At 43.9% G+C, this 19,381-nt stretch overlaps 1 protein-coding gene across 15 annotated transcripts in view; it reads right to left on the bottom strand.

The window, feature by feature from the left end:
• Positions 1-19,381, bottom strand: part of LOC110533651 (activator of transcription and developmental regulator AUTS2) — a 462,000-nt gene that overhangs the window by 322,425 nt on the left and 120,194 nt on the right. For 2 of the 15 annotated variants that reach the window (XM_090186357.1, XM_090186358.1), the window contains exon 1: positions 2,017-2,600. The exons of 12 other annotated variants lie outside the window; for them this stretch is intronic. In XM_090186357.1, the coding sequence (XP_090042483.1) occupies positions 2,017-2,064 (48 nt within the window). In that variant the 5' untranslated portion in view covers positions 2,065-2,600. Of the gene's footprint in view, positions 1-2,016; positions 2,601-19,381 lie in introns of those variants that run through there. One more of the 15 variants, XM_021618076.3, reaches the window with a different exon arrangement.

Raw genomic sequence — 19,381 nt, 5'->3', positions numbered from 1 at the left:
TTCTAAACAATGCAATTTGTAAAAACTTTGGCAAAGGGTAAAGTCTACAAAACACAGTCCACTCTGTTAGCAACAGATTCTAGTTCTGGAAACAGAAAACTTTATGGAGATCAAATATTTCATTGATGAGAAAATGTGCAGAATGTCGGCCAAAATCCATCTTCTCCCACTGCCAGCCACTGAGTTTCCTCTCATCACCATATTTGGTAGTGAGTGGAAACACCAAACGAATGCTGCACACTTATACATCAGGTGAAATGTATGTTTTATCTGTGTTCTATCTGTGGCGCAGTGCTAAGGGCTGTAATAATAATAATAAATAATAATATATGCCATTTAGCAGACACTTTAATCCAAAACAATTTACAGTCATGCTTGTGTAGCGGACATTAATTGATTATTGTCACGTGATTAGGTAGCGTCACCTGCGAACTTCAAAACCTGTGTCTGCCCTCAGCCCAGAAGGGGATTTCTTCTTAGTCTAATGGTCTAAGATGTTGGATGCTCCCGTGGGAGACCCAGGTTCATATCCTGTGTGTTACACATGCATAGACTTTATATACGGTTGGTTCCGGGAATCAAACCCACTACACTGGCGTTTCAACCGCCACCAACTGAGGAACAGTTGCACTTTGAGATTGTTTTTCAATGAAAGCACATTATAATTCAATGCATTATTATTATTACAGAGGACCATGATGAGAGGAGATGACTGCGGTGGTGGTCACCAGGCCATTACTACACAGGCAGACATGACATCTCCATGCAGGTCAGAGCAGACACAAAATGGCAGCTGTGTAGCAGGCAGAAACAGAGCCCTCGGGTGTCAACAGATGCTCCCATGAGGCCACTTGGCACAGCTTCACTTTTTTTTACCACTATTTTGAGTCAGACTACAACAGCACATAGGCATCATACTCTGTGTGTAAGTTAGTCTGTGTATAAAACTCTCTTCCTAACTCTTACACTCAAGTACTGGTCCTTCAAGCAGGATAAAAACAGTACCAGTACATTAAAACATCCGCTAAAAGTTCAGAGTACAAATGTGAACCTACACAAGCAGGACAATCCTAGGACTTTGTTTAGGTAAGGAGATGATGCTCCAGCCACACAGACACCTGACACAACTCAGAGAACCTGACCGCCTGGTTTCCTTAGCAGTCTGAGGAAAATGTTGACGGATGTCTGTCTGCCTGCCTGACTCACTGACTGTCTGGCTGTCTATCTGTCTGTTTGTCTGGTCAGGCGGCAGGTTGCTTGACAAAGTGCTGGGCCCTGGCTCGGGTCTTGGTTTCTACAAGAGAACTCTATACACACACACAGCACCCTCTTTACACATGCAGTAACCCCATCCATAAGCAAAGCACACCTTCTGCCAGGTCCATCTCATTAGCCTGAGTGTGGAGAGGGGATGGTACAGTATCACTCGTCAGCATTAATACTTCAACACCTTGCCCCCCCACAGGAGAGGGTCGAGCCCTAGCTGTAGCTGTGAGAGATTGAAACGGAATGAAAGTGGGATCCATAGGAATAAATACATGTCAATCTATGTACAGCTATGTACAGCTAGTACATGATGGTAAATATCTCAAGACAAAATTCCCATGGTCAAAATTATATAAACCATATTCCTATTTAGCCCTACTTTCAAATGGATGGACATATGTTGAACTCCGCATTTAAAAACCCACACAGCCATGAGAGAGACATGGAAAAAGGATAGAATATTCATGGTCTCAAAATACTGGTAAGACATGATGTTCAATAATGTATGAGCAACTTAAAAATATAACTGTCTCCTGGGTTGCAAAAGCAGGATTGTCAGCAACAACAAATCGATGCCAGCGTTTTGATAAGTGTGCCAGACATCCCATTAGAGACATATGTTATGGCTAGATGCTGAAGGTCAGAAGCTAAGGCTATGTTCCAAATGGGCTATTTTCCCTATATAGTGCACAGCTTTTGGACAGACACCAATAGCAAGTCAAAGCAGAAACCAACAGCTCATTGATTTACCTTTTCGTTGTATTTGAACTTGACATAGAACCAACTGGACTTGATCATCCTGCCTCCGTCTGCTGTCTCTGGCTGACTCAGTGTGCCGACGGTAAGGGAACAAGTTAAGTCTTTTCCTAAAGGAATCAAAAACAGTAACAGCAACCCGCCAAAAGGTCCCACAGCTAGAAGACAGCCAAAACACCAGTTTCTTCTTTCTCCTGCTTCTGTTGTTCTTTATCCTCTCTGTTTGCTCCTGGTTCTGTTGTTCTTTATCCTCTCTGCTTGCTCCTGGTTCTGTTGTTCTTTATCCTCTCTGTTTGCTCCTGGTTCTGTTGTTCTTTATCCTCTCTGTTTGCTCCTGGTTCTGTTGTTCTTTATCCTCTCTGTTTGATCCTGGTTCTGTTGTTCTTTATCCTCTCTGCTTGCTCCTGGTTCTGTTGTTCTTTATCCTCTCTGCTTGCTCCTGGTTCTGTTGCTCTTTATCCTCTCTGCTTGCTCCTGGTTCTGTTGCTCTTTATCCTCTCTGCTTGCTCCTGGTTCTCTCTCTCACTCCCACTTTCTCTGTCCCTCTCTTCTACCCTCTTTGCTTCCTCCCGTCTCTCTCAACCTTTCTCTCCCTGGCGTGGTGTGTGCGTGGTGTGTGTGTGGTGTGTGTGGTTGGTGTGTGTGTGGTGTGTGTATGTGGCGTAGCTGGCTTGGCAGTCTGACAGCAGCTCTCCTCAAATGGACTTTAGCTGTGTGTTCATCCCTATTGGCATATAACAGTAAGTAGGGTGTTCTGTCCTCTTGTTGTCCTCGTCCTCGGCTCTGACTACACACACTACTGCAGTAACCTCCTCCTCTCTGCTCACTGCCCAACCCATTTTCTCTCGTTTGCCTCTCTCTCTCCTCCCGCTTTCTCCCGCTTTGTCTCTCTCTCGCTATCTCTCTTTTATTCCTCCCCTTTATTCAACATATTTGTTCTCTCTCCTTGGCTCTCTCTGTTATGTCCTGTGTATAGAGCTCTTTCTCATTTAACCCCTTTTTTAAAAATATTGCTTTAGTTGCTGTTCTCTTCTTATAGAGGAAGCCCTTTGTGATGTCTCCATAGATCTCTAGTAGTGTATTTGACATTTGCTTCACCACTTTGATTCAACAGACTTGTTCTTTAAAAAAAGGTATTAAAAGTGCTTTACTATCCAGTATGTCACCTTCAAACACCGTATAAACATTGACTCAGTTGGTTATGACATCCCAGTCCCCCTAGTCTTGTCTGTACTGTATGAGGAAGAGTACAAGAAGTCTAAAAATGACCACGTACACACAGCTCAGATTGGGCCAGCGGGCCACCCTGCCTGTGTTTACATTCTGTCCCTCTCCCTAGTAGCACATCAGGTTAGGATAACTCACACACAGCTTCTTGTGTATATAATTATGTCATCTGGGACAGCTGTGTGAAGTACCTGCCAGCTATAATAGGGTCCTTTATCCCAGGAGAATTATCCACATTTGGCAACACAACCTGAAACAGTAACAACTCTGTTGGAAGGCAATCCATCTGTCACTACACAGAAATAGTGTTTGTATCTACAAACAATATTAATGAGATGCGCCATAATACCAAAAGCTTGAGTTTAGTTATTATCCAAGGAGAAGCTGAGAGGCCGTCTTTCGGGACAAGCTAGGACGCATTGCAGTGAAAGAGAGTACAATATTTGAAAGCTGTTTGAAGTTCACAGGTATAAAAGCCAAATATAACTTGTAATGCTGTAAAGAAAAGGCTAACAATGTTTTATATATGATAAAGCAATAAGCACACTCAGACCCCAAAATGTGGGCTCACTTGGGACAATACCCTCTGCAAAAACAAACAAACAAAACAGTTGAGTACCATACGGTATGGGTTCTGTTTCCAGGCCTATGCAGTAAACTCTTGTCAGGTGGGCTTAGGTCATCACTGGGGATGTTCTAAACACAGGGGGGGGTATACCCCCGGACCCTCGGGCTGTGTTGGCTCCTCATCCAGGCCTTGTACTGTGTACAGGGAGTCCACAGTGCCTGAAATGCATAGTGACAGTCCTCGCTGCCTGCCTACCCGCTCCCTTCCCACAGACACATGCACACGCTTGGCTATGCGCCCCGCGGCCAGCACTGTGCTTGAATCACCAGAGAACAAAAAAACACACAGCAGCCATTCCATCCACAGACTGGTGTGCCTTAGCAAGATAATAGGGCATGATGCACAATACACAGCGTACACAGCTCTAAGACAGGACATAGAGAAAGAGAAAAAAGAGCATGGATCGTGCTTTAAGTCTGCGTTAGTCTGTATTAGTGTGTGTTAGTCTGTGTTACTCTGTATTAGTGTGTATTATTCTGGTTAGTGTGTATTAGTGTGTGTTAGTGTGTATTAGTGTGTGTTAGTCTGCATTAGTCTGTAATAGTGTGTGTTAGTCTGTATTAGCCTGTATTAGTGTGTGTTAGTCAATTAGTCTGTGTTAGTCTGTATTAGTCTGTGTTAGTCTGTATTGGTGTGTGTTAGTCTGTATTCATGTGTGTTAGTCTGTATTAGTGTGTGTTAGTCTGTATTAGTGTGTGTTAGTCTGTATTAGTGTTGTTAGCCTGTATTAGTGTGTGTTAGTCTGTATTCGTCTGTGTTAGTCTGTGTTAGTATGTGTTAGTCTGTATTAGTGTGTGTTAGCCTGTATTAGTGTGTGTTAGTCTGTATTCGTCTGTGTTAGTCTGTGTTAGTATGTGTTAGTCTCTATTAGTGTGTGTTAGTTAGTTAGTCTGTGTTAGTCTGTATTAGTCTGTGTGAGTCTGTATTAGTGTGTGTTAGTCTGTATTCGTGTGTGTTAGTCTCTGTTAGTCTGTTAGTGTGTGTTAGTCTGTTAGTGTATCAGTGTTAGTCTGTTAGTGTGGGTGTTAGTCTGTGTTAGTCTGTTAGTGTATCAGTGTTAGTCTGTTAGTGTGTGTTAGTCTGTTTGTGTGTATTAGTCTGTTTGTGTGTGTTAGTCTGTAGGTGTGTGTTAGTCTGTTAGTGTATCAGTGTTAGTCTGTTTGTGTGTGTTAGTCTGTTAGTGTGTGTTAGTCTGCCGGTGTATCAGTGTTAGTCTGTTAGTGTGTGATAGTCTGTGTTAGTGTGTGTTAGTCTGTGTTAATCTATATTAGTCTGATTTAGTGTGTGGTATTCTGTGTTGGTGTGTTTTAGTGTGTGTTAGTCTGTGTTAGTCTTGATTAGTCTGTAATAGTGTGTGTTAGTCTGTGTTAGTCTTCATTAGTCTGTAATAGTGTGTGTTAGTTTGTATTAGTGTGTGCTAGTCTGTGTTTATCTGTGTTAGTCTGTACTAGTGTGTGTTAGTCTGTTGGTGTATCAGTGTTAGTCTGTTAGTGTGTGTTAGTCTGTGTTAGTATGTTAGTGTGTGTTAGTCTGTGTTAGTCTGTTAGTGTGTGTTAGTCTGTTGGTGTGTGTTAGTCTGTTAGACTGTATTAGTCTGTTAGTGTTTTTTTAGTCTGTTAGTGTGTGTGTGTTAGTCTGTTTTAGTCTGTTAGTGTGTGTTAGTCTGTTTTAGTATGTTAGTGTGTGTTAGTCTGTGTTAGTCTGGTAGTGTGTGTTATTCTGTGTTAGTGTGTGTTAGTCTGTGTTAGTCTGTGTTAATCTGTATTAGTCTGTATTAGTGTGTATTATTTTGTGTTAGTCTGCATTAGTATGTGTTAGTCTGTATTAGTCTGTTTTAGTGTGTGCTAGTCAGTTAGTTTGTGCTAGTCTGTGTTAATCTGTATTAGTCTGTACTAGTGTGTGTTAGTCTGCATTATTGTCAGTTAGTCTGTGTTAGTCTGTATTAGTCTGTGTTAGGCTGTATTAGTGTGTGTTAGCCTGTATTTGTGTGTTTTAGTGTGTGTTAGTCTGTTAGTGTGTGATAGTCTGGTAGTGTGTGTTAATCTGTGTTAGCCTGTATTAGTCTGTGTTAGTCTGTTAGTATATCAGTGTTAGTCTGTTAGTGTGTGATAGTCTGTATTAGTATGTGTTAGTGTGTGTTAGTCTGTTAGTATATCAGTGTTAGTCTGTGTTAGTCTGTTAGTGTGTGTTAGTATGTGTTAGTCTGGTTGTGTGTTAGTCTGTGATAGTGTGTGTTAGTCTGGTAGTGTGTGGTAGTGCGTGTTAGTCTGTGTTAGTCTGTTTGTTTATCAGTGTTAGTCTGTGTTAGTCTGGTAGTGTGTGTTAGTCTGTGTTAGTATATCAGTGTTAGTCTGTGTTAGTCTGGTAGTGTGTGTTAGTCTGTAATAGTGTGTGTTAGTCTGGTAGTGTGTGTTAGTCTGTGTTAGTCTCTCAGTATATCAGTGTTAGTCTGTGTTAGTCTGGTAGTGTGTGTTAGTCTGGTAGTGCGTGTTAGTCTGTGTTAGTCTGTTAGTATATCAGTGTTAGTCTGTGTTAGTCTGGTAGTGTGTGTTAGTCTGGTAGTGTGTGTTAGTCTGTGTTAGTCTGGTAGTGTGTGTTAGTCTGTGTTAGTCAGGTAGTGTATCAATGTTAGTGCGTGTGAGGATAATGAGAATTTGCTGTAGTGATCAAAAGATTATCTACAGCCGCTTTTGGAATCTTAGTTTAGCAATTAAACACAGCATGCAAAAAGATCATATCATTAAAATTGAATTTAATAGAGTAGAATCATGCTAGGAAGAACAGAACATTGTTTATGCATGGCTCAATACACTGCACACTACAGTGCACTGCTGCCTGATAGGGTATGATTTGAGCTAATGCTGCTGCTTGCTCCACTTTCTGAGAACAGTCTAAACCTTGTAGGATCATGTGATTCAATGCTATGACTTTTCTTTCTCATCCGTTCCCTGTTAAATACCTTCATCCCACAGAGCCCAACAGAGGAGCCATACAGACGAGCTGCTTAGAAGGCTGAGAGAGAAGGCCCCAGGCTGCCTGCCTGACTATACAGACACTTCCCTGCAGGAGGCAAACAATCTCCTGGGTGGAGAAAGGGACGTGTGTTTGTGCATGTGTAGGCTTCCCCAGTCCCTACACCCTGAGCTGGCGCACTGAGCTTGCTAACAGGAGGATAGAGAGGGTGAGTGTCGTAGCAGCCCTTCACTCTTCTCCTTTCTCAGCTATACCAGCCCAGATGTTCCAGTGTCCTCCTCTACAGCTCCAATGTTCTGCTAAACCTGCTGACTGCCGTGGAAGAACATGAAGAAAAACCCCTCCTCCTCCAACCCAAAGTCCCTCATGCACAAACGTCCCCTTCACTCCCCTAAATGTTTTTAGTGGTTCCTTTAATCTTTTAAGCTCTTTGGGGGCTAATGGTGCAGTACTCTATTGAAAGTAACACAGCCCCTTACATAAACAAGCTGGGGAGAAAAAAGGAGGGGAATGAGAGAAAGGCGGAGGGGTGTTGGTAAGAAATAAGGGAATTCTTCAAAAGCATCGGCACTACTACAAACATTTGCTACATTTCCGATTCTTTCTTCTCCTCCGCTCCAGGGTTTGGCCTGGCTTGTGGATGGTTCCGTGTGATACAGAGAGAGAGATTCAGTGATGAAGAGGGGAATCATCCTGAATCATTGTGAGAGTGCAGAGTGTAATGTGACGTGAGCGTGCATGTTAAGGAGGTCTCAGGCCCCCTGCTCTCGCTCTTTCTCTCCTTCTCTCTCGTTGAGGTCTTTAACGTAGCTGCACGCACCGGGAGGCAGTGGCCCGGTATGGCACGGCAGGGCATGGCACGGACAGGATGATGTTATGCTGTTTCCTCTCTTCTCCTTCCTTCCCCTCCCCAGGCTCTTACTTGTCTCGCCGAACAAAGGGCTCTTCATGCTACACACAGATATTAGTGCACTGCAGCCCCTCTGATGGTTAGATAACACAGGGGGAGACAGGGGACTGAGCCAGAGACACGCACAGGAAATCCAGTTATACCCCTCTCTCCTCTCCTAATATAGAGGATTAGGGTACCAGTCTGCTCTAGCAAAGACGACTTGCTGTAAGAACCGGCATTAAGCTTTACAAGGTTTCTTCTTTTGGGTAAAGCCAGACTAGGGCTGGTGAGGTGGGCATTACTAACATGGAGGAACTACATTGGAACCATTGGTAAACAGGAAAGAAAAACAAAAAAGATATCATTAGCAGATTTGATGAGCAGAATCAACAGTATCCGGATGGGATTAAAATCACAGACTATAATCCTCTGTTTCAGGATGTTTATTATCACCATATAAGCAATGCCCTCCAGTCTGCCATGAGGTCATGATGCCCCTAGCTGGACTGATCCTGAGTGCATGGCCCTGTGCTCCAGTCCGGGCTGCTCTGCACTGTTCTGCTGTGTCACCCTATCTGTGTGATGATGGTGACCTGTCCTGACTCCTCTCGGAGAGGCTGCAGACCAGAGCACCATGGGAGTGAGGCTGCCTGCCCTCCTGCCTCCCTTACAGAGAACAGTTAGTAACAGCTCTGGTAATGGCACAGCCTCCCTTGCCTCCCCATTTCCTCTCACACTGAGAGAGCAGATTTCGTGACTGGAAGAAAGTGTTACACAACCGACAAACTCTGTAACTGTGCCAGTCTGTGTGTATGTACTTACAATACCAGTCAAAAGTTTGGACACACCTACTCATTCAAGGGTTTTTCTTTATTTGTACTATTTCTACATTGTAGAATAATTGTTTCCACATATGCTGAGCACTTGTTGGCTGCTTTTCCTTCACTCTGCAGTCCCACTCATCCCAAACCATCTCAATTGGGTTGAGGTCGGGTGATTGTGGAGACCAGGTCATCTGATGCAGCACTCCATCACTCTCCTTTGTCAAATAGCCCCTACACAGCCTAGAGGTGTGTTTTGGGTCATTGTCATGTCGAAAAACAAATGATAGTCCCACTAAGCCCAAATCAGATGGGATGACGTATCGCTGCAGAAAGCTGTGGTAGCCATGTTGGTTAAGTGTGCCTTGAATTCTAAATAAATCACAGACAGTGTCACCAGCAAAGCACCCCCACACCATCACACCTCCTCCTCCATGCTTCACAATGGGAACCACACATGTGGAGATCATCCGTTCACCTACTCTGCGTCTCACAAAGACACGGCGGTTAGATCCAAAAATCTTATATTTGGACTCATCAGACCAAAGGACACATTTGCACCGATCTAATGTCCATTGCTTGTGTTTCTTGGCCCAAGCAAGCGTCTTCTTCTTATTGGTGTCCTTTAGTCGTGATTTCTTTGCAGCAATTTGACCATGAAGGCCTGATTCACTCAGTCTCCTCTGAACAGTCGATGTTGAGATGTGTCTGTTACTTATTTGGGCTGCAATCTGAGGTGCAGTTAACTCTAATGAACTTATCCTCTGCAGCAGAGGTAACTCTGGGTCTTCCTTTTCTGTGGCGGTCCTCATGAGAGCCAGCTTCATGATAGAGCTTGATGGTTTTTGCAACTGCATTTGAAGAAACTTTAAAAACTTTAGTTCCAGATTGACTGACCTTCATGTTGTAAAGGAATCATGGACTGTCATTTCTCTTTGCTTATTTGAGCTGTTCTTGCCATAATATGCCCCTCATTTTGAACTCATTCCTTCTCACAAGTCAGAGGAGACTTGGGGGGGGGGGGGGGGGGGGGTTGACAGATATAAGGAGAGGGAGAGGAAAGGAAAGGACAAAAAAAGAATGGTGGAATAATTCCACGTTCCAATGACTTTTAGACTCATGCAGGGGCCGGTGCCAACCCTGATGTTCCAGCTCTCCTTCCTCCTAAACGGATTCGCACGCACACCTCTCCTCCACTGGGAACCGGGATGGAACAGGGAACTAGCCGTCCCATAGGCCCAAGCTGCTGCTCCATCCACTGCTGCCTTGGCGAGCAGAGGGATCAGATGAAAGCAGGAAAGAGAGATAAACTCGCTGTAATTGCTCACAGGCGAGGGGAGTAGGTGGGGGGGAACAATGGCGTGGAGAGACAGGTAGGGGAGGGTTAGCTGGAGCGGAGCGAGGTTGGAGAGGAGACGAAAGGAGAGGAAAGGGCCTAATGGAGTAGCGGGCCAGGAGACTGTCTGTGCGTGTGCACTGAGGACCTGGACCATGCCGTAGGCAAATCAGTACCAACAGGAGAAGAGGTGGGGGGAAAACAGAGAGCCAGAACCATATATTCCAGACCTTGGATAGTTGACATGGTACCAGTGGTTTAAGTGGGAGCACCTAAAGTAGGACAATGGTGCTAGAGCAGCACCTGCAGTAGGGAAGTGGTGCTAGAGCAGCACCTGCAGTAGGGAAATGGTGCTAGAGCAGCACCTGCAGTAGGGTAATGGAGCTAGAGCAGCACCTGCAGTAGGGAAGTGGTGCTAGAGCAGCACCTGCAGTAGGGAAATGGTGCTAGAGCAGCACCTGCAGTAGGGAAATGGTGCTAGAGCAGCCCCTGCAGTAGGGTAATGGAGCTAGAGCAGCACCTGCAGTAGGGAAATAGTGCTAGAGCAACACAACTTTTCCCTACAACATTGCAATAGGCTAAGGCAGTGTTTCCCAACCCTGGTCATTGAGTACCCCCAACAGTACACATTTTTATTGTAACCCTGGGCAAGGACACCTGATTCAACATGTCAACTAATCCTCAAGCCCTCAATGTGCTGAATGAGGTGTGTTTGTCCACGGCTCCAACAAAAGGAGGAGGACCAGGGTTGGGAAACACTGGGCTAAGGTAACAAAGAAGATACAGTGGGGCCAAAAAGTATTTAGTTAGCCACCAATTGTGCAAGTTCTCCCACTTAAAAAGACGAGAGAGGCCTGTAATTTTCATCATAGGTACACTTCAACTATGACAGACAAAATGAGGGAAAAAAATCCAGAAAATCACACTGTAAGATTTTTAATGAATTTATTTGCAAATTATGGTGGAAAATAAGTATTTGGTCACCTACAAACAAGCAAGATTTCTGGCTCTCACAGACCTGTAACTTCTTCTTTAAGAGGCTCCTCTGTCCTCCACTCGTTACCTGTATTAATGGCACCTGTTTGAACTTGTTATCAGTATAAAATACACCTGTACACAAGCTCAAACAGTCACAATCCAAACTCCACTATGGCCAAGACCAAAGAGCTGTCAAAGGACACCAGAAACAAAATTGTAGACCTGCACCAGGCTGGGAAGACTGAATCTGCAATGACCTGCAGAGAGCTGAGACCAAAGTAACAAAGCTTACCATCAGTAACACATTACGCCGCCAGGGACTCAAATCCTGCAGTGCCAGACGTGTCCCCCTGCTTAAGCCAGTACATGTCCAGGCCCGTCTGAAGTTTGCTAGAGAGCATTTGGATGATCCAGAAGAAGATTGGGAGAATGTCATATGGTCAGATGAAACCAAAATATAACTTTTTGGTAAAAACTCAACTGGTCGTGTTTGGAGGACAAAGAATGCTGAGTTGCATCCAAAGAACACCATACCTAATGTGAAGCATGGGGGTGGAAACATCATGCTTTGGGGCTGTTTTTCTGCAAAGGGACCAGGACGACTGATCCGTGTAAAGGAAAGAATGAATGGGGCCCTGTATCGTGAGATTTTGAGTGAAAACCTCCTTCCATCAGCAAGGGCATTGAAGATGAAATGTGGCTGGGTCTTTCAGCATGACAATGATCCCAAACACAACGCCCGGGCAATGAAGGAGTGGCTTTGTAAGAAGCATTTCAAGGTCCTGGAGTGGTCTAGCCAGTCTTCAGATCTCAACCCCATAGAAAATCTTTGGAGGGAGTTGAAAGTCCGTGTTGCCCAGCAACAGCCCCAAAACATCACTGCTCTAGAGGAGATCTGCATGGAGGAATGGGCCAAAATACCAAAAACAGTGTGTGAAAAACCTCGTGAAGACTTACAGAAAACGTTTGACCTCTGTCATTGCCAACAAAGGGTATATAACAAAGTATTGATATAAACTTTTGTTATTGACTTTACTTATTTTCCACCATAATTTGCTAATAAATGAATTAAAAGTACTACAATGTGATTTTCTGGATTTTGTTTTCTCATTTTGTCTGTCATAGTTGAAGTGTACCTATGATGAAAATTACAGGCCTCTCTCATCTTTTTAAGTGGGAGAACTTGCACAATTGGTGGCTGACAAAATATTTTTTTGCCCCACTGTATGTGTGTGTGTTTGTGCGTGTGCGTGTGCGCGTGTTTGTGTGTATGTGTGTGTGAGTGCGCGTGTGTGTGAGTGCGCGTGTGTGTGAGTGCGTGTGTGTGTGAGTGCGCGTGTGTGTGTGCGTGTGTGTGTGTGTATGTGTCTTGGACGATACACATAAATATCTCCAGGGATTAAGCATAGTCTGTTGAGCAAACGTATCTAAGCCAGGTAATCATAATTGGATCCTTGAGAAGCAATGACACACCAAAGCCCATGCAGACAGACATCTCTAAAGCCCAGTGACCCACTGCACATCTACACCTCTCATTTCACACACAATCAAACAGGATAAATTAATTCACTTTTTTTCCAGAATTACAAGGGATAAGAATTGACAGATTTACTATTATAACAACAATAATATAACTATTTATATCAGGCTGGATGAAATATTGGTATGATAAACAAATAGGACGTTCTTTAATTATACCTTAATGAGGAACCCCTAGACCTCTTTGCGGACCCCAGGTTGGGCCCCTGTCCTGACCCACTCTCCAGACATGGATAAATAAATCACTTTAACACAGATGCCCTTAATGTAATAACACTCATGATTCCAGGGCAGAAAAAGGACACATATCCATTCTCTTGGCCATTACTACAACCCACATGGGGCCTCTTATTGTGGGCAGAAGAATAGCAGCAGCATTAAAACCCTCAAGCATCATGTCTAAAATATAGACTGCAGCACATTACCAGGCTCCTTAGCAACAGCCATTACGTTACAGCAGATTGGTGGAGGTCTGAGTCGTCTCCTAGCGAGGGTTGCCAAGCGCTATTGATCAAACTTGTGAACTACAGTTAACTACCAAAATAAAGGAAACACCAACATGAAGTGTCTGAATTGGGCGTTGAGCCACCACGTGCCAGAACAGCTACAATGCCCCTTGGAATGGATTCTAGTGTTTGGAACTCTATTGGTTGGAATGCAACACCATTCTTCCAAATTAAATTCCAGAATTTGGTGTTTTGTTGATGGTGGTGAAAAACGCTGTCTCAGGCGCCACTCCAGAATCTCCCATAAGCATTCAGTTAAGATCTGGTGACTGAAACACACACCCTTTGAACCCCCTACGCTCCTCTTTCAAAGTCACTGAGATCTCTTCTTCTAGTCATGGTAGCCAAAATAATGGGCAACTGGGCATTTTTATTCATGACCCTAAGCATGATGGGATGTTCATTGCTTAATTAACTCAGGAACCACACCTGTGTGGAAGTAGCTTTTTTCAATATACTTTGTAGCCCGCATTTACTCAGGTGTTTCCTTTATTTTGGCAGTTACCTGTACGTGTGTAGCATTGACAGGGTGAATGTATGAGGAGGAGAGGGAGGGATGGAGGGAGGGAGGAGGGGGAGCCCCCGCAGTCTGTGTGGAGGAGAGGAGAACCTGAGGGGGAGAATGAAAAGAGAGCAAGTGCTGTATATACCCTCTGACTCTGCCTGCTTCGAATAGCTCCCAGATCACACACACACACACACTCCCCGCTGCTCAGCATGTGTTTTTCCAACAGTCTTTCAGCATCTACATTGTATGACTGGAGGGGAAGCCTGGTCTCTGAGGAGAAATAGAAAAGCATCAAAACTGCCTTCTCAACCTGCCCTAAACGGGTCAACACAGAGAGAGAGAAGAGACTGAGACGCTATCATCAAGGCCTGCCTGGGCTAAATGCACCAGTTTGAAGCCAAATGAGTTAAAGGGCAAGTTAAAAGGCAAAAACTATTTAATTTCAAAGCAGCATATTATTACTGTCTTATTGAAGAAGTCCATGTTTTTTGAGAGAGAGGGAGATAGAGTAGAGAGAGCTCTGTTCATTGTGTTATAATTAAGCAATAAGGCCTGGGGGGGTGTGGTATATGGTCAATATACCACGGCTAAGGGCTGTTCTTATGCACAACGTAACGCGGAGTGCCTGGATACAGCCCTTAGCCTTGGTATATTGGCCATATATCACAAACCCCAGAGGTGTCTGATTGCTATTATAAAGTGGTTACCAGGATAATTAGAGCAGAAAAAAAGTAATGATTTGTCATACCGTGGTATACGGTCTGATATACCATGGCTGTCTGCCAATCAGCATTCGGGGCTGTAACCAACCAGTTTATAATAGCTAATAAGCTGAGCTCATTTTAGCTTTAGCATCATTAGCAACAGGGAGCTGCACAGCGCCTGGGAAGAGCACAGAAAATTGGCTCTGAGATGCAGCATTACAGAGAGAAGGAGAGGGAGAGGAAGGAGGAGAGAGAGAGACAGAGAGAAGGAGGAAGGGAAATGAGCGCGTTCCAAAAAAAAAAATCCATCTCCACCTTGCATGGCAATCTAAATTCTAATCGCCAGTCAGGCATTCTCTTCAGCTCGCAGCAGAGGGTGCCAAAACATCACTTAACTCCCACATAGACAACACTCACATACCTTACATTCCACAGAGCTTACAGTCCAATTTCCTACCTAAAAATACTAGACATCGTTTGGTGCTGCAAACTATTACTACATCTTTCCTGGCTGCTTGTCTGTATTGGTTGTGTCTGGGTCTGTGAGAATGCTTGTCTAGACATCGTTTCTCTTGGGCATTGTATTGTGCAGCTATAGATACAAAGATATTCCTTAAGTTTCATGAACTCTTGTCTTTCTGGAGGAAAGCTCACACATCCCCCCTGAGCTGTTAGTCTACGGCAAGGTTAGCTGACCAATAACTCATTTCTGTGGGTGTGCTCTACAGAGAGAGAGAGAGAGAGAGAGAGAGAGAGAGAGAGAGAGAGAGAGAGAGAGAGAGAGAGAGAGAGAGAGAGAGAGAGAGAGAGAGAGAGAGAGAGAGAGAGAGAGAGAGAGAGAGAGAGAGAGAGAGAGAGAGAGAGAGAGAGAGAGAGAGAGAGATTGAGAGAGAGAGAGAGAGAGAGAGAGAGAGAGAGAGAGAGAGAGAGAGAGAGAGAGATTGAGAGAGAGAGAGAGAGAGAGAGATTGAGAGAGCAGAGCGCAGACCATGAGCAGGTCATGAGCAGATGAGTGCCTGATGATAGATTTACAGTTGAACACCAGGACATATACAGGATTATACCATCCACAACATAACCTTTACTCCAAATCAAAACTCCAGACATACAATCTGATTTTTTACATGGCTTCCCCCAGTGCAGAGGGTCACAGGGCGTCAACTGTCAACTACTCTCCTGACACCTGAGACCCCAGTGTGTGCAGGTGACATGTTTGGTGAGAGGAGAGTGAGCTGACAGACACAGCACCAGCTTCACAGGACAGCAATAGAAGAGACATATTCTATTTGGGATATCACAACAACAAAGAAGTTACTGCAAACAATGAACACTTTCTTTTCTCTCAGATCTCATTGCACTTATGATAGAACAGCAGAATATGTACTGTCGGATGCTCCTCTCCTCCACTACTCCTCCATTTCAACAACAAAACAAAAACAATAACAAATGCACTGGGGCAAACAGTGACACTGACTCCCCGAATGCAGATCTGTTTTTTCTTCTCCCCAATTATGTGGTATCCAATTGGTAGTTACAGTCTTGTCTCATCGCTGCAACTCCCGTACGGACTGGGGAGAGGCGAAGGTCGAGAGCCATGCGTCCTCCAAAACACAACCCAATCAAGCACTGCGGCTTGACACAATGCATTGACACAATGCCCACTTAACCCGGAAGCCAGCCGCACCAATGTGTCGGAGGAAACACCGTACACCTGGTGACCGTGTCAGCGTGCACTGCACACTGCCAGCCACAGGAGTTGCTAGAGCGCGATGGGACAAGGACATCCCTGCCGGCCAAACCCTCCCCTAACCCAGACGACGCTGGGCCAATTGTGTGCCGCCCCATGGGTCTCCCGGACGCGGCTGGCTGTGACAGAGCCTGGACTCAAACCCAGAATCTTTAGTGGCACAGCTAGCACTGCGATGCAATGCCTTAGATCACTGCGCCACCTGGGAGGCCCAGACTTGATCTTTAATGATTAACAACAGTAAAAGAGACCATTGTGCCATCTCGTGTCTACAGTACAGTACAGCATGTAATTCCTACATAATAAAACAATACATTCTCTGTCCTCAGTATTTTCCTGCTGCACAAAGACCTGTACTGTACTGCTACTAGTTTCTGTCTGTCTCTCTGTCTGGTCCATTCCCACTCAGCTTACTGTATTCACATCTCTAGTGACAGAGTACCTGGCTGATGTTGTGACTGGCAGCCCACAGGCCGTTGATATTATTTAGCCCCCAAAGTTTTCTGAGCAAAAATTAATAAACATATTGTCACGTTCTGACCTTTATTTCCTTTGTTTTGTCTTTATTTAGTATGGTCAGGGCGTGAGTTGGGTTGGGCAGTCTATGTGTGTTTTTCTATGTTGGGGTTTTGAGTTCATTCTAGTATGGTTTTCAATCAGAGGCAGGTGTCGTTAGTTGTCTCTGATTGAGAATCATACTTAGGTAGCCTGGGTTTCACTTGAGTTGTGGGTGTTTGTTTCCGTGTGAGTGTTTGTTGCCACACGGTACTATTTCGGTTTAGTTCATGTTCACGTTTATTGTTTTGTATTTCATAGTGTTCAGTTCAAGGTCTTAAAATAAACTTTATGGACACTTACCACGCTGCGCATTGGTCCTCCGATCCTTCTCGCTACTCCTCCTCAGAAGAGGAGGAAGAATGCCGTTAAAACACCAGGATATCATCTCCAAGCGATTTTAATTTATACAATTTGTTCCCAAGTAAACCCACACATAAACAGAGAGGTATATGTGATCTTATCCCAATGTAATCAAGGTTTGAAATTATTCTGTTTTGGTCAAATTTTATATCAATATGGGGTCAATTTGCAGTGTACAAATGATTTCTAACTATGTTCCGGCCCGCCGACCATCCGCTCCAGAAAACAATCTGGCCGAGGCTGAATCTAGTTGGGCATCCCTGCTGTACTGGTACAGTCAGGAGTGAACAAGACAGTAGGCTGATATCACAGATCATACTAGGTCATACTGCCTTTACTACAGTATGACAGACTTTGACGGGCTTGCCAAAGTTTCACATCTTTCTCTGTGCACAATGCAAATCCTGTACATGCAAAGAAGGGACATTTAAAACAATACAGCAGCCTATTTTGCCTAAAACATTTGGAAGTCTGGAAGGTTCTTGTTTCAGGTTCTGTTTGTCTCTAAACTTAATGTGTGTGTGTGTGTGTGTGTGTGTGTGTGTGTGTGTGTGTGTGTGTGTGTGTGTGTGTGTGTGTAGCACGGCAGCCAGGGAGTGGGATTTAACACCACGCTGAAGACAACATGACACGCTAGAGTAGAGTAGAAAGAGCTTTTAACAGCACTTGAAAATCCTGCTTGTGTAAGGACCGACGCTGGAGTCGAGAAACAGGTACGAGTCAAACATTTAATGAGGAACAGACATGGAACAGCATCAGCAAACCGGTAACAAAACGACACACAAACGTTGATGCGGAAGCGGGGAACAAAGTGGGGGGGACAGACAGATATAGGGAAGGAAATAACACATGTTATTGAGTCCAAGTGAGTCCAAATGATCGCTGACGTGCATGACGAGGGAAGCAGGTGTGCATAATGATGGTGGCAGGAGTGCGTAATGCTGGGGAGCCTGGCGCCCTCGAATGCCAGAGGGGTATAGTGGGAGCAGGTGTGACAGCTTGAACAGATGGAGCATAATCTGGTAACAATGGACAGTAAGAAACAGAAACAGCACCACACAAATCAACCCATTAACATCATGATTCTACAACACAACACAGACACTCTTTGTGAACTCCTAATCTAAGGCAAAGAATGGGAATTATAATCATTCATAGTAACATTGAATAAATTGCTACACTACAGAACTTAATAAAAATCATGACAGTCGAAACATATTTGTCTTGACATGAAACATTGCTGTGGTATTATTATTCTGTGGTATTATTATTCTGTGGTATTATTATTCTGTGGTATTATTATTCTGTGGTAGTATTACTCTGTGGTATTATTACTCTGTGGTATTATTATTATGTGGTATTATTATTCTGTGGTATTATTATTCTGTGGTATTATTATTCTGTGGTATTATTACTCTGTGGTATTATTATTCTGTGGTATTATTACTCTGTGGTATTACTACTCTGTGGTATTATTACTCTCGTAATTAAAACATGAGAGGTCTTAACACAAGTCACATACTCCTTTCGTAATTAAAACATGAGAGGTCTTAACACAAGTCACATACTCCTCTCGTAATTAAAACATGAGGTCTTAACACAAGTCACATACTCCTCTCATAATTAAAACATGAGGTCTTAACACAAGTCACATACTCCTCTCGTGAATTTAATGCCACTGACTGGAGCTACAGCGCTGTGAAAAAGTGTTTGACCATTTCTGATTTTCTCTATTTTTGCATATTTTGTATACTGAATGTTATCAGATATTCAACAAAAAACTAATATTAGATAAAGGGAACCTGAGTTTACAAATAACTCAGGTTTAATTAACAAAGTTATGCAACACCCAATTCCCCTGTGTGAAAAAGTAATTGCCCCCTTACACTCAATAACTGGTTGTGCCACCTTGAGCTGCAAAATTCATCCCTGTGGAGGACATTTGGTCCACTCTTGCATGCAGAACTACTTTAACACTGCGACATTTGTGGGTTTTCAAGCAGAAACTGCTGGTTTCAAGTCCTGCAACAACATCTCAATTGGGATTAGGTCTGGACTTTGACTAAGCCATTTCCAAAACTTAAAATGTGTTGCTTTTTAGCCATTTTCATGTAGACTTGTTTTGGATCATTGTCTTGCTGCATGACCCAGCTGTTCTTCAGCTTCAGCTCACAGACGGATGGCCTGACATTCTCCTGTACAATTCTCTGATAATAGGAGAAATCATGAATTTTGCTCTAAGGCAAGTCGTCCATGTCCTGAGGCAGCAAAACCTCCCCAAACCATCACACTACCACCACCATGCTTGACCGTTGGTTTGAGGTTCTTACTGTGGAATGCAGTGTTTGGTTTTCGCCAGACATAAAGGGACCCATGTCATCCAAAAAGTTGACTCAAGTTTGCCAAAAAGCACCTGGATGATCATCAAGACTCTTGGAGAATGTTCGATGGACAGATGATTCAAAAGTATAACTTTTTGGATGATAAAAAGCTAGCTGTGATAAGAGCTCTCTAGGAACGGCTCAAACACACGCACACGCATCCACGCACGTAAGCACAAACACACACAGAGTAGTGCCTCT

Source organism: Oncorhynchus mykiss, chromosome 10 (assembly GCF_057628025.1).
Source record: "Oncorhynchus mykiss isolate SJ-2025 chromosome 10, ASM5762802v1, whole genome shotgun sequence".
Taxonomy (NCBI): domain Eukaryota; kingdom Metazoa; phylum Chordata; class Actinopteri; order Salmoniformes; family Salmonidae; genus Oncorhynchus; species Oncorhynchus mykiss.
The sequence above is the reverse complement of the archived record's forward strand: the minus strand, read 5'-3'. Positions and strand labels throughout refer to the sequence as shown.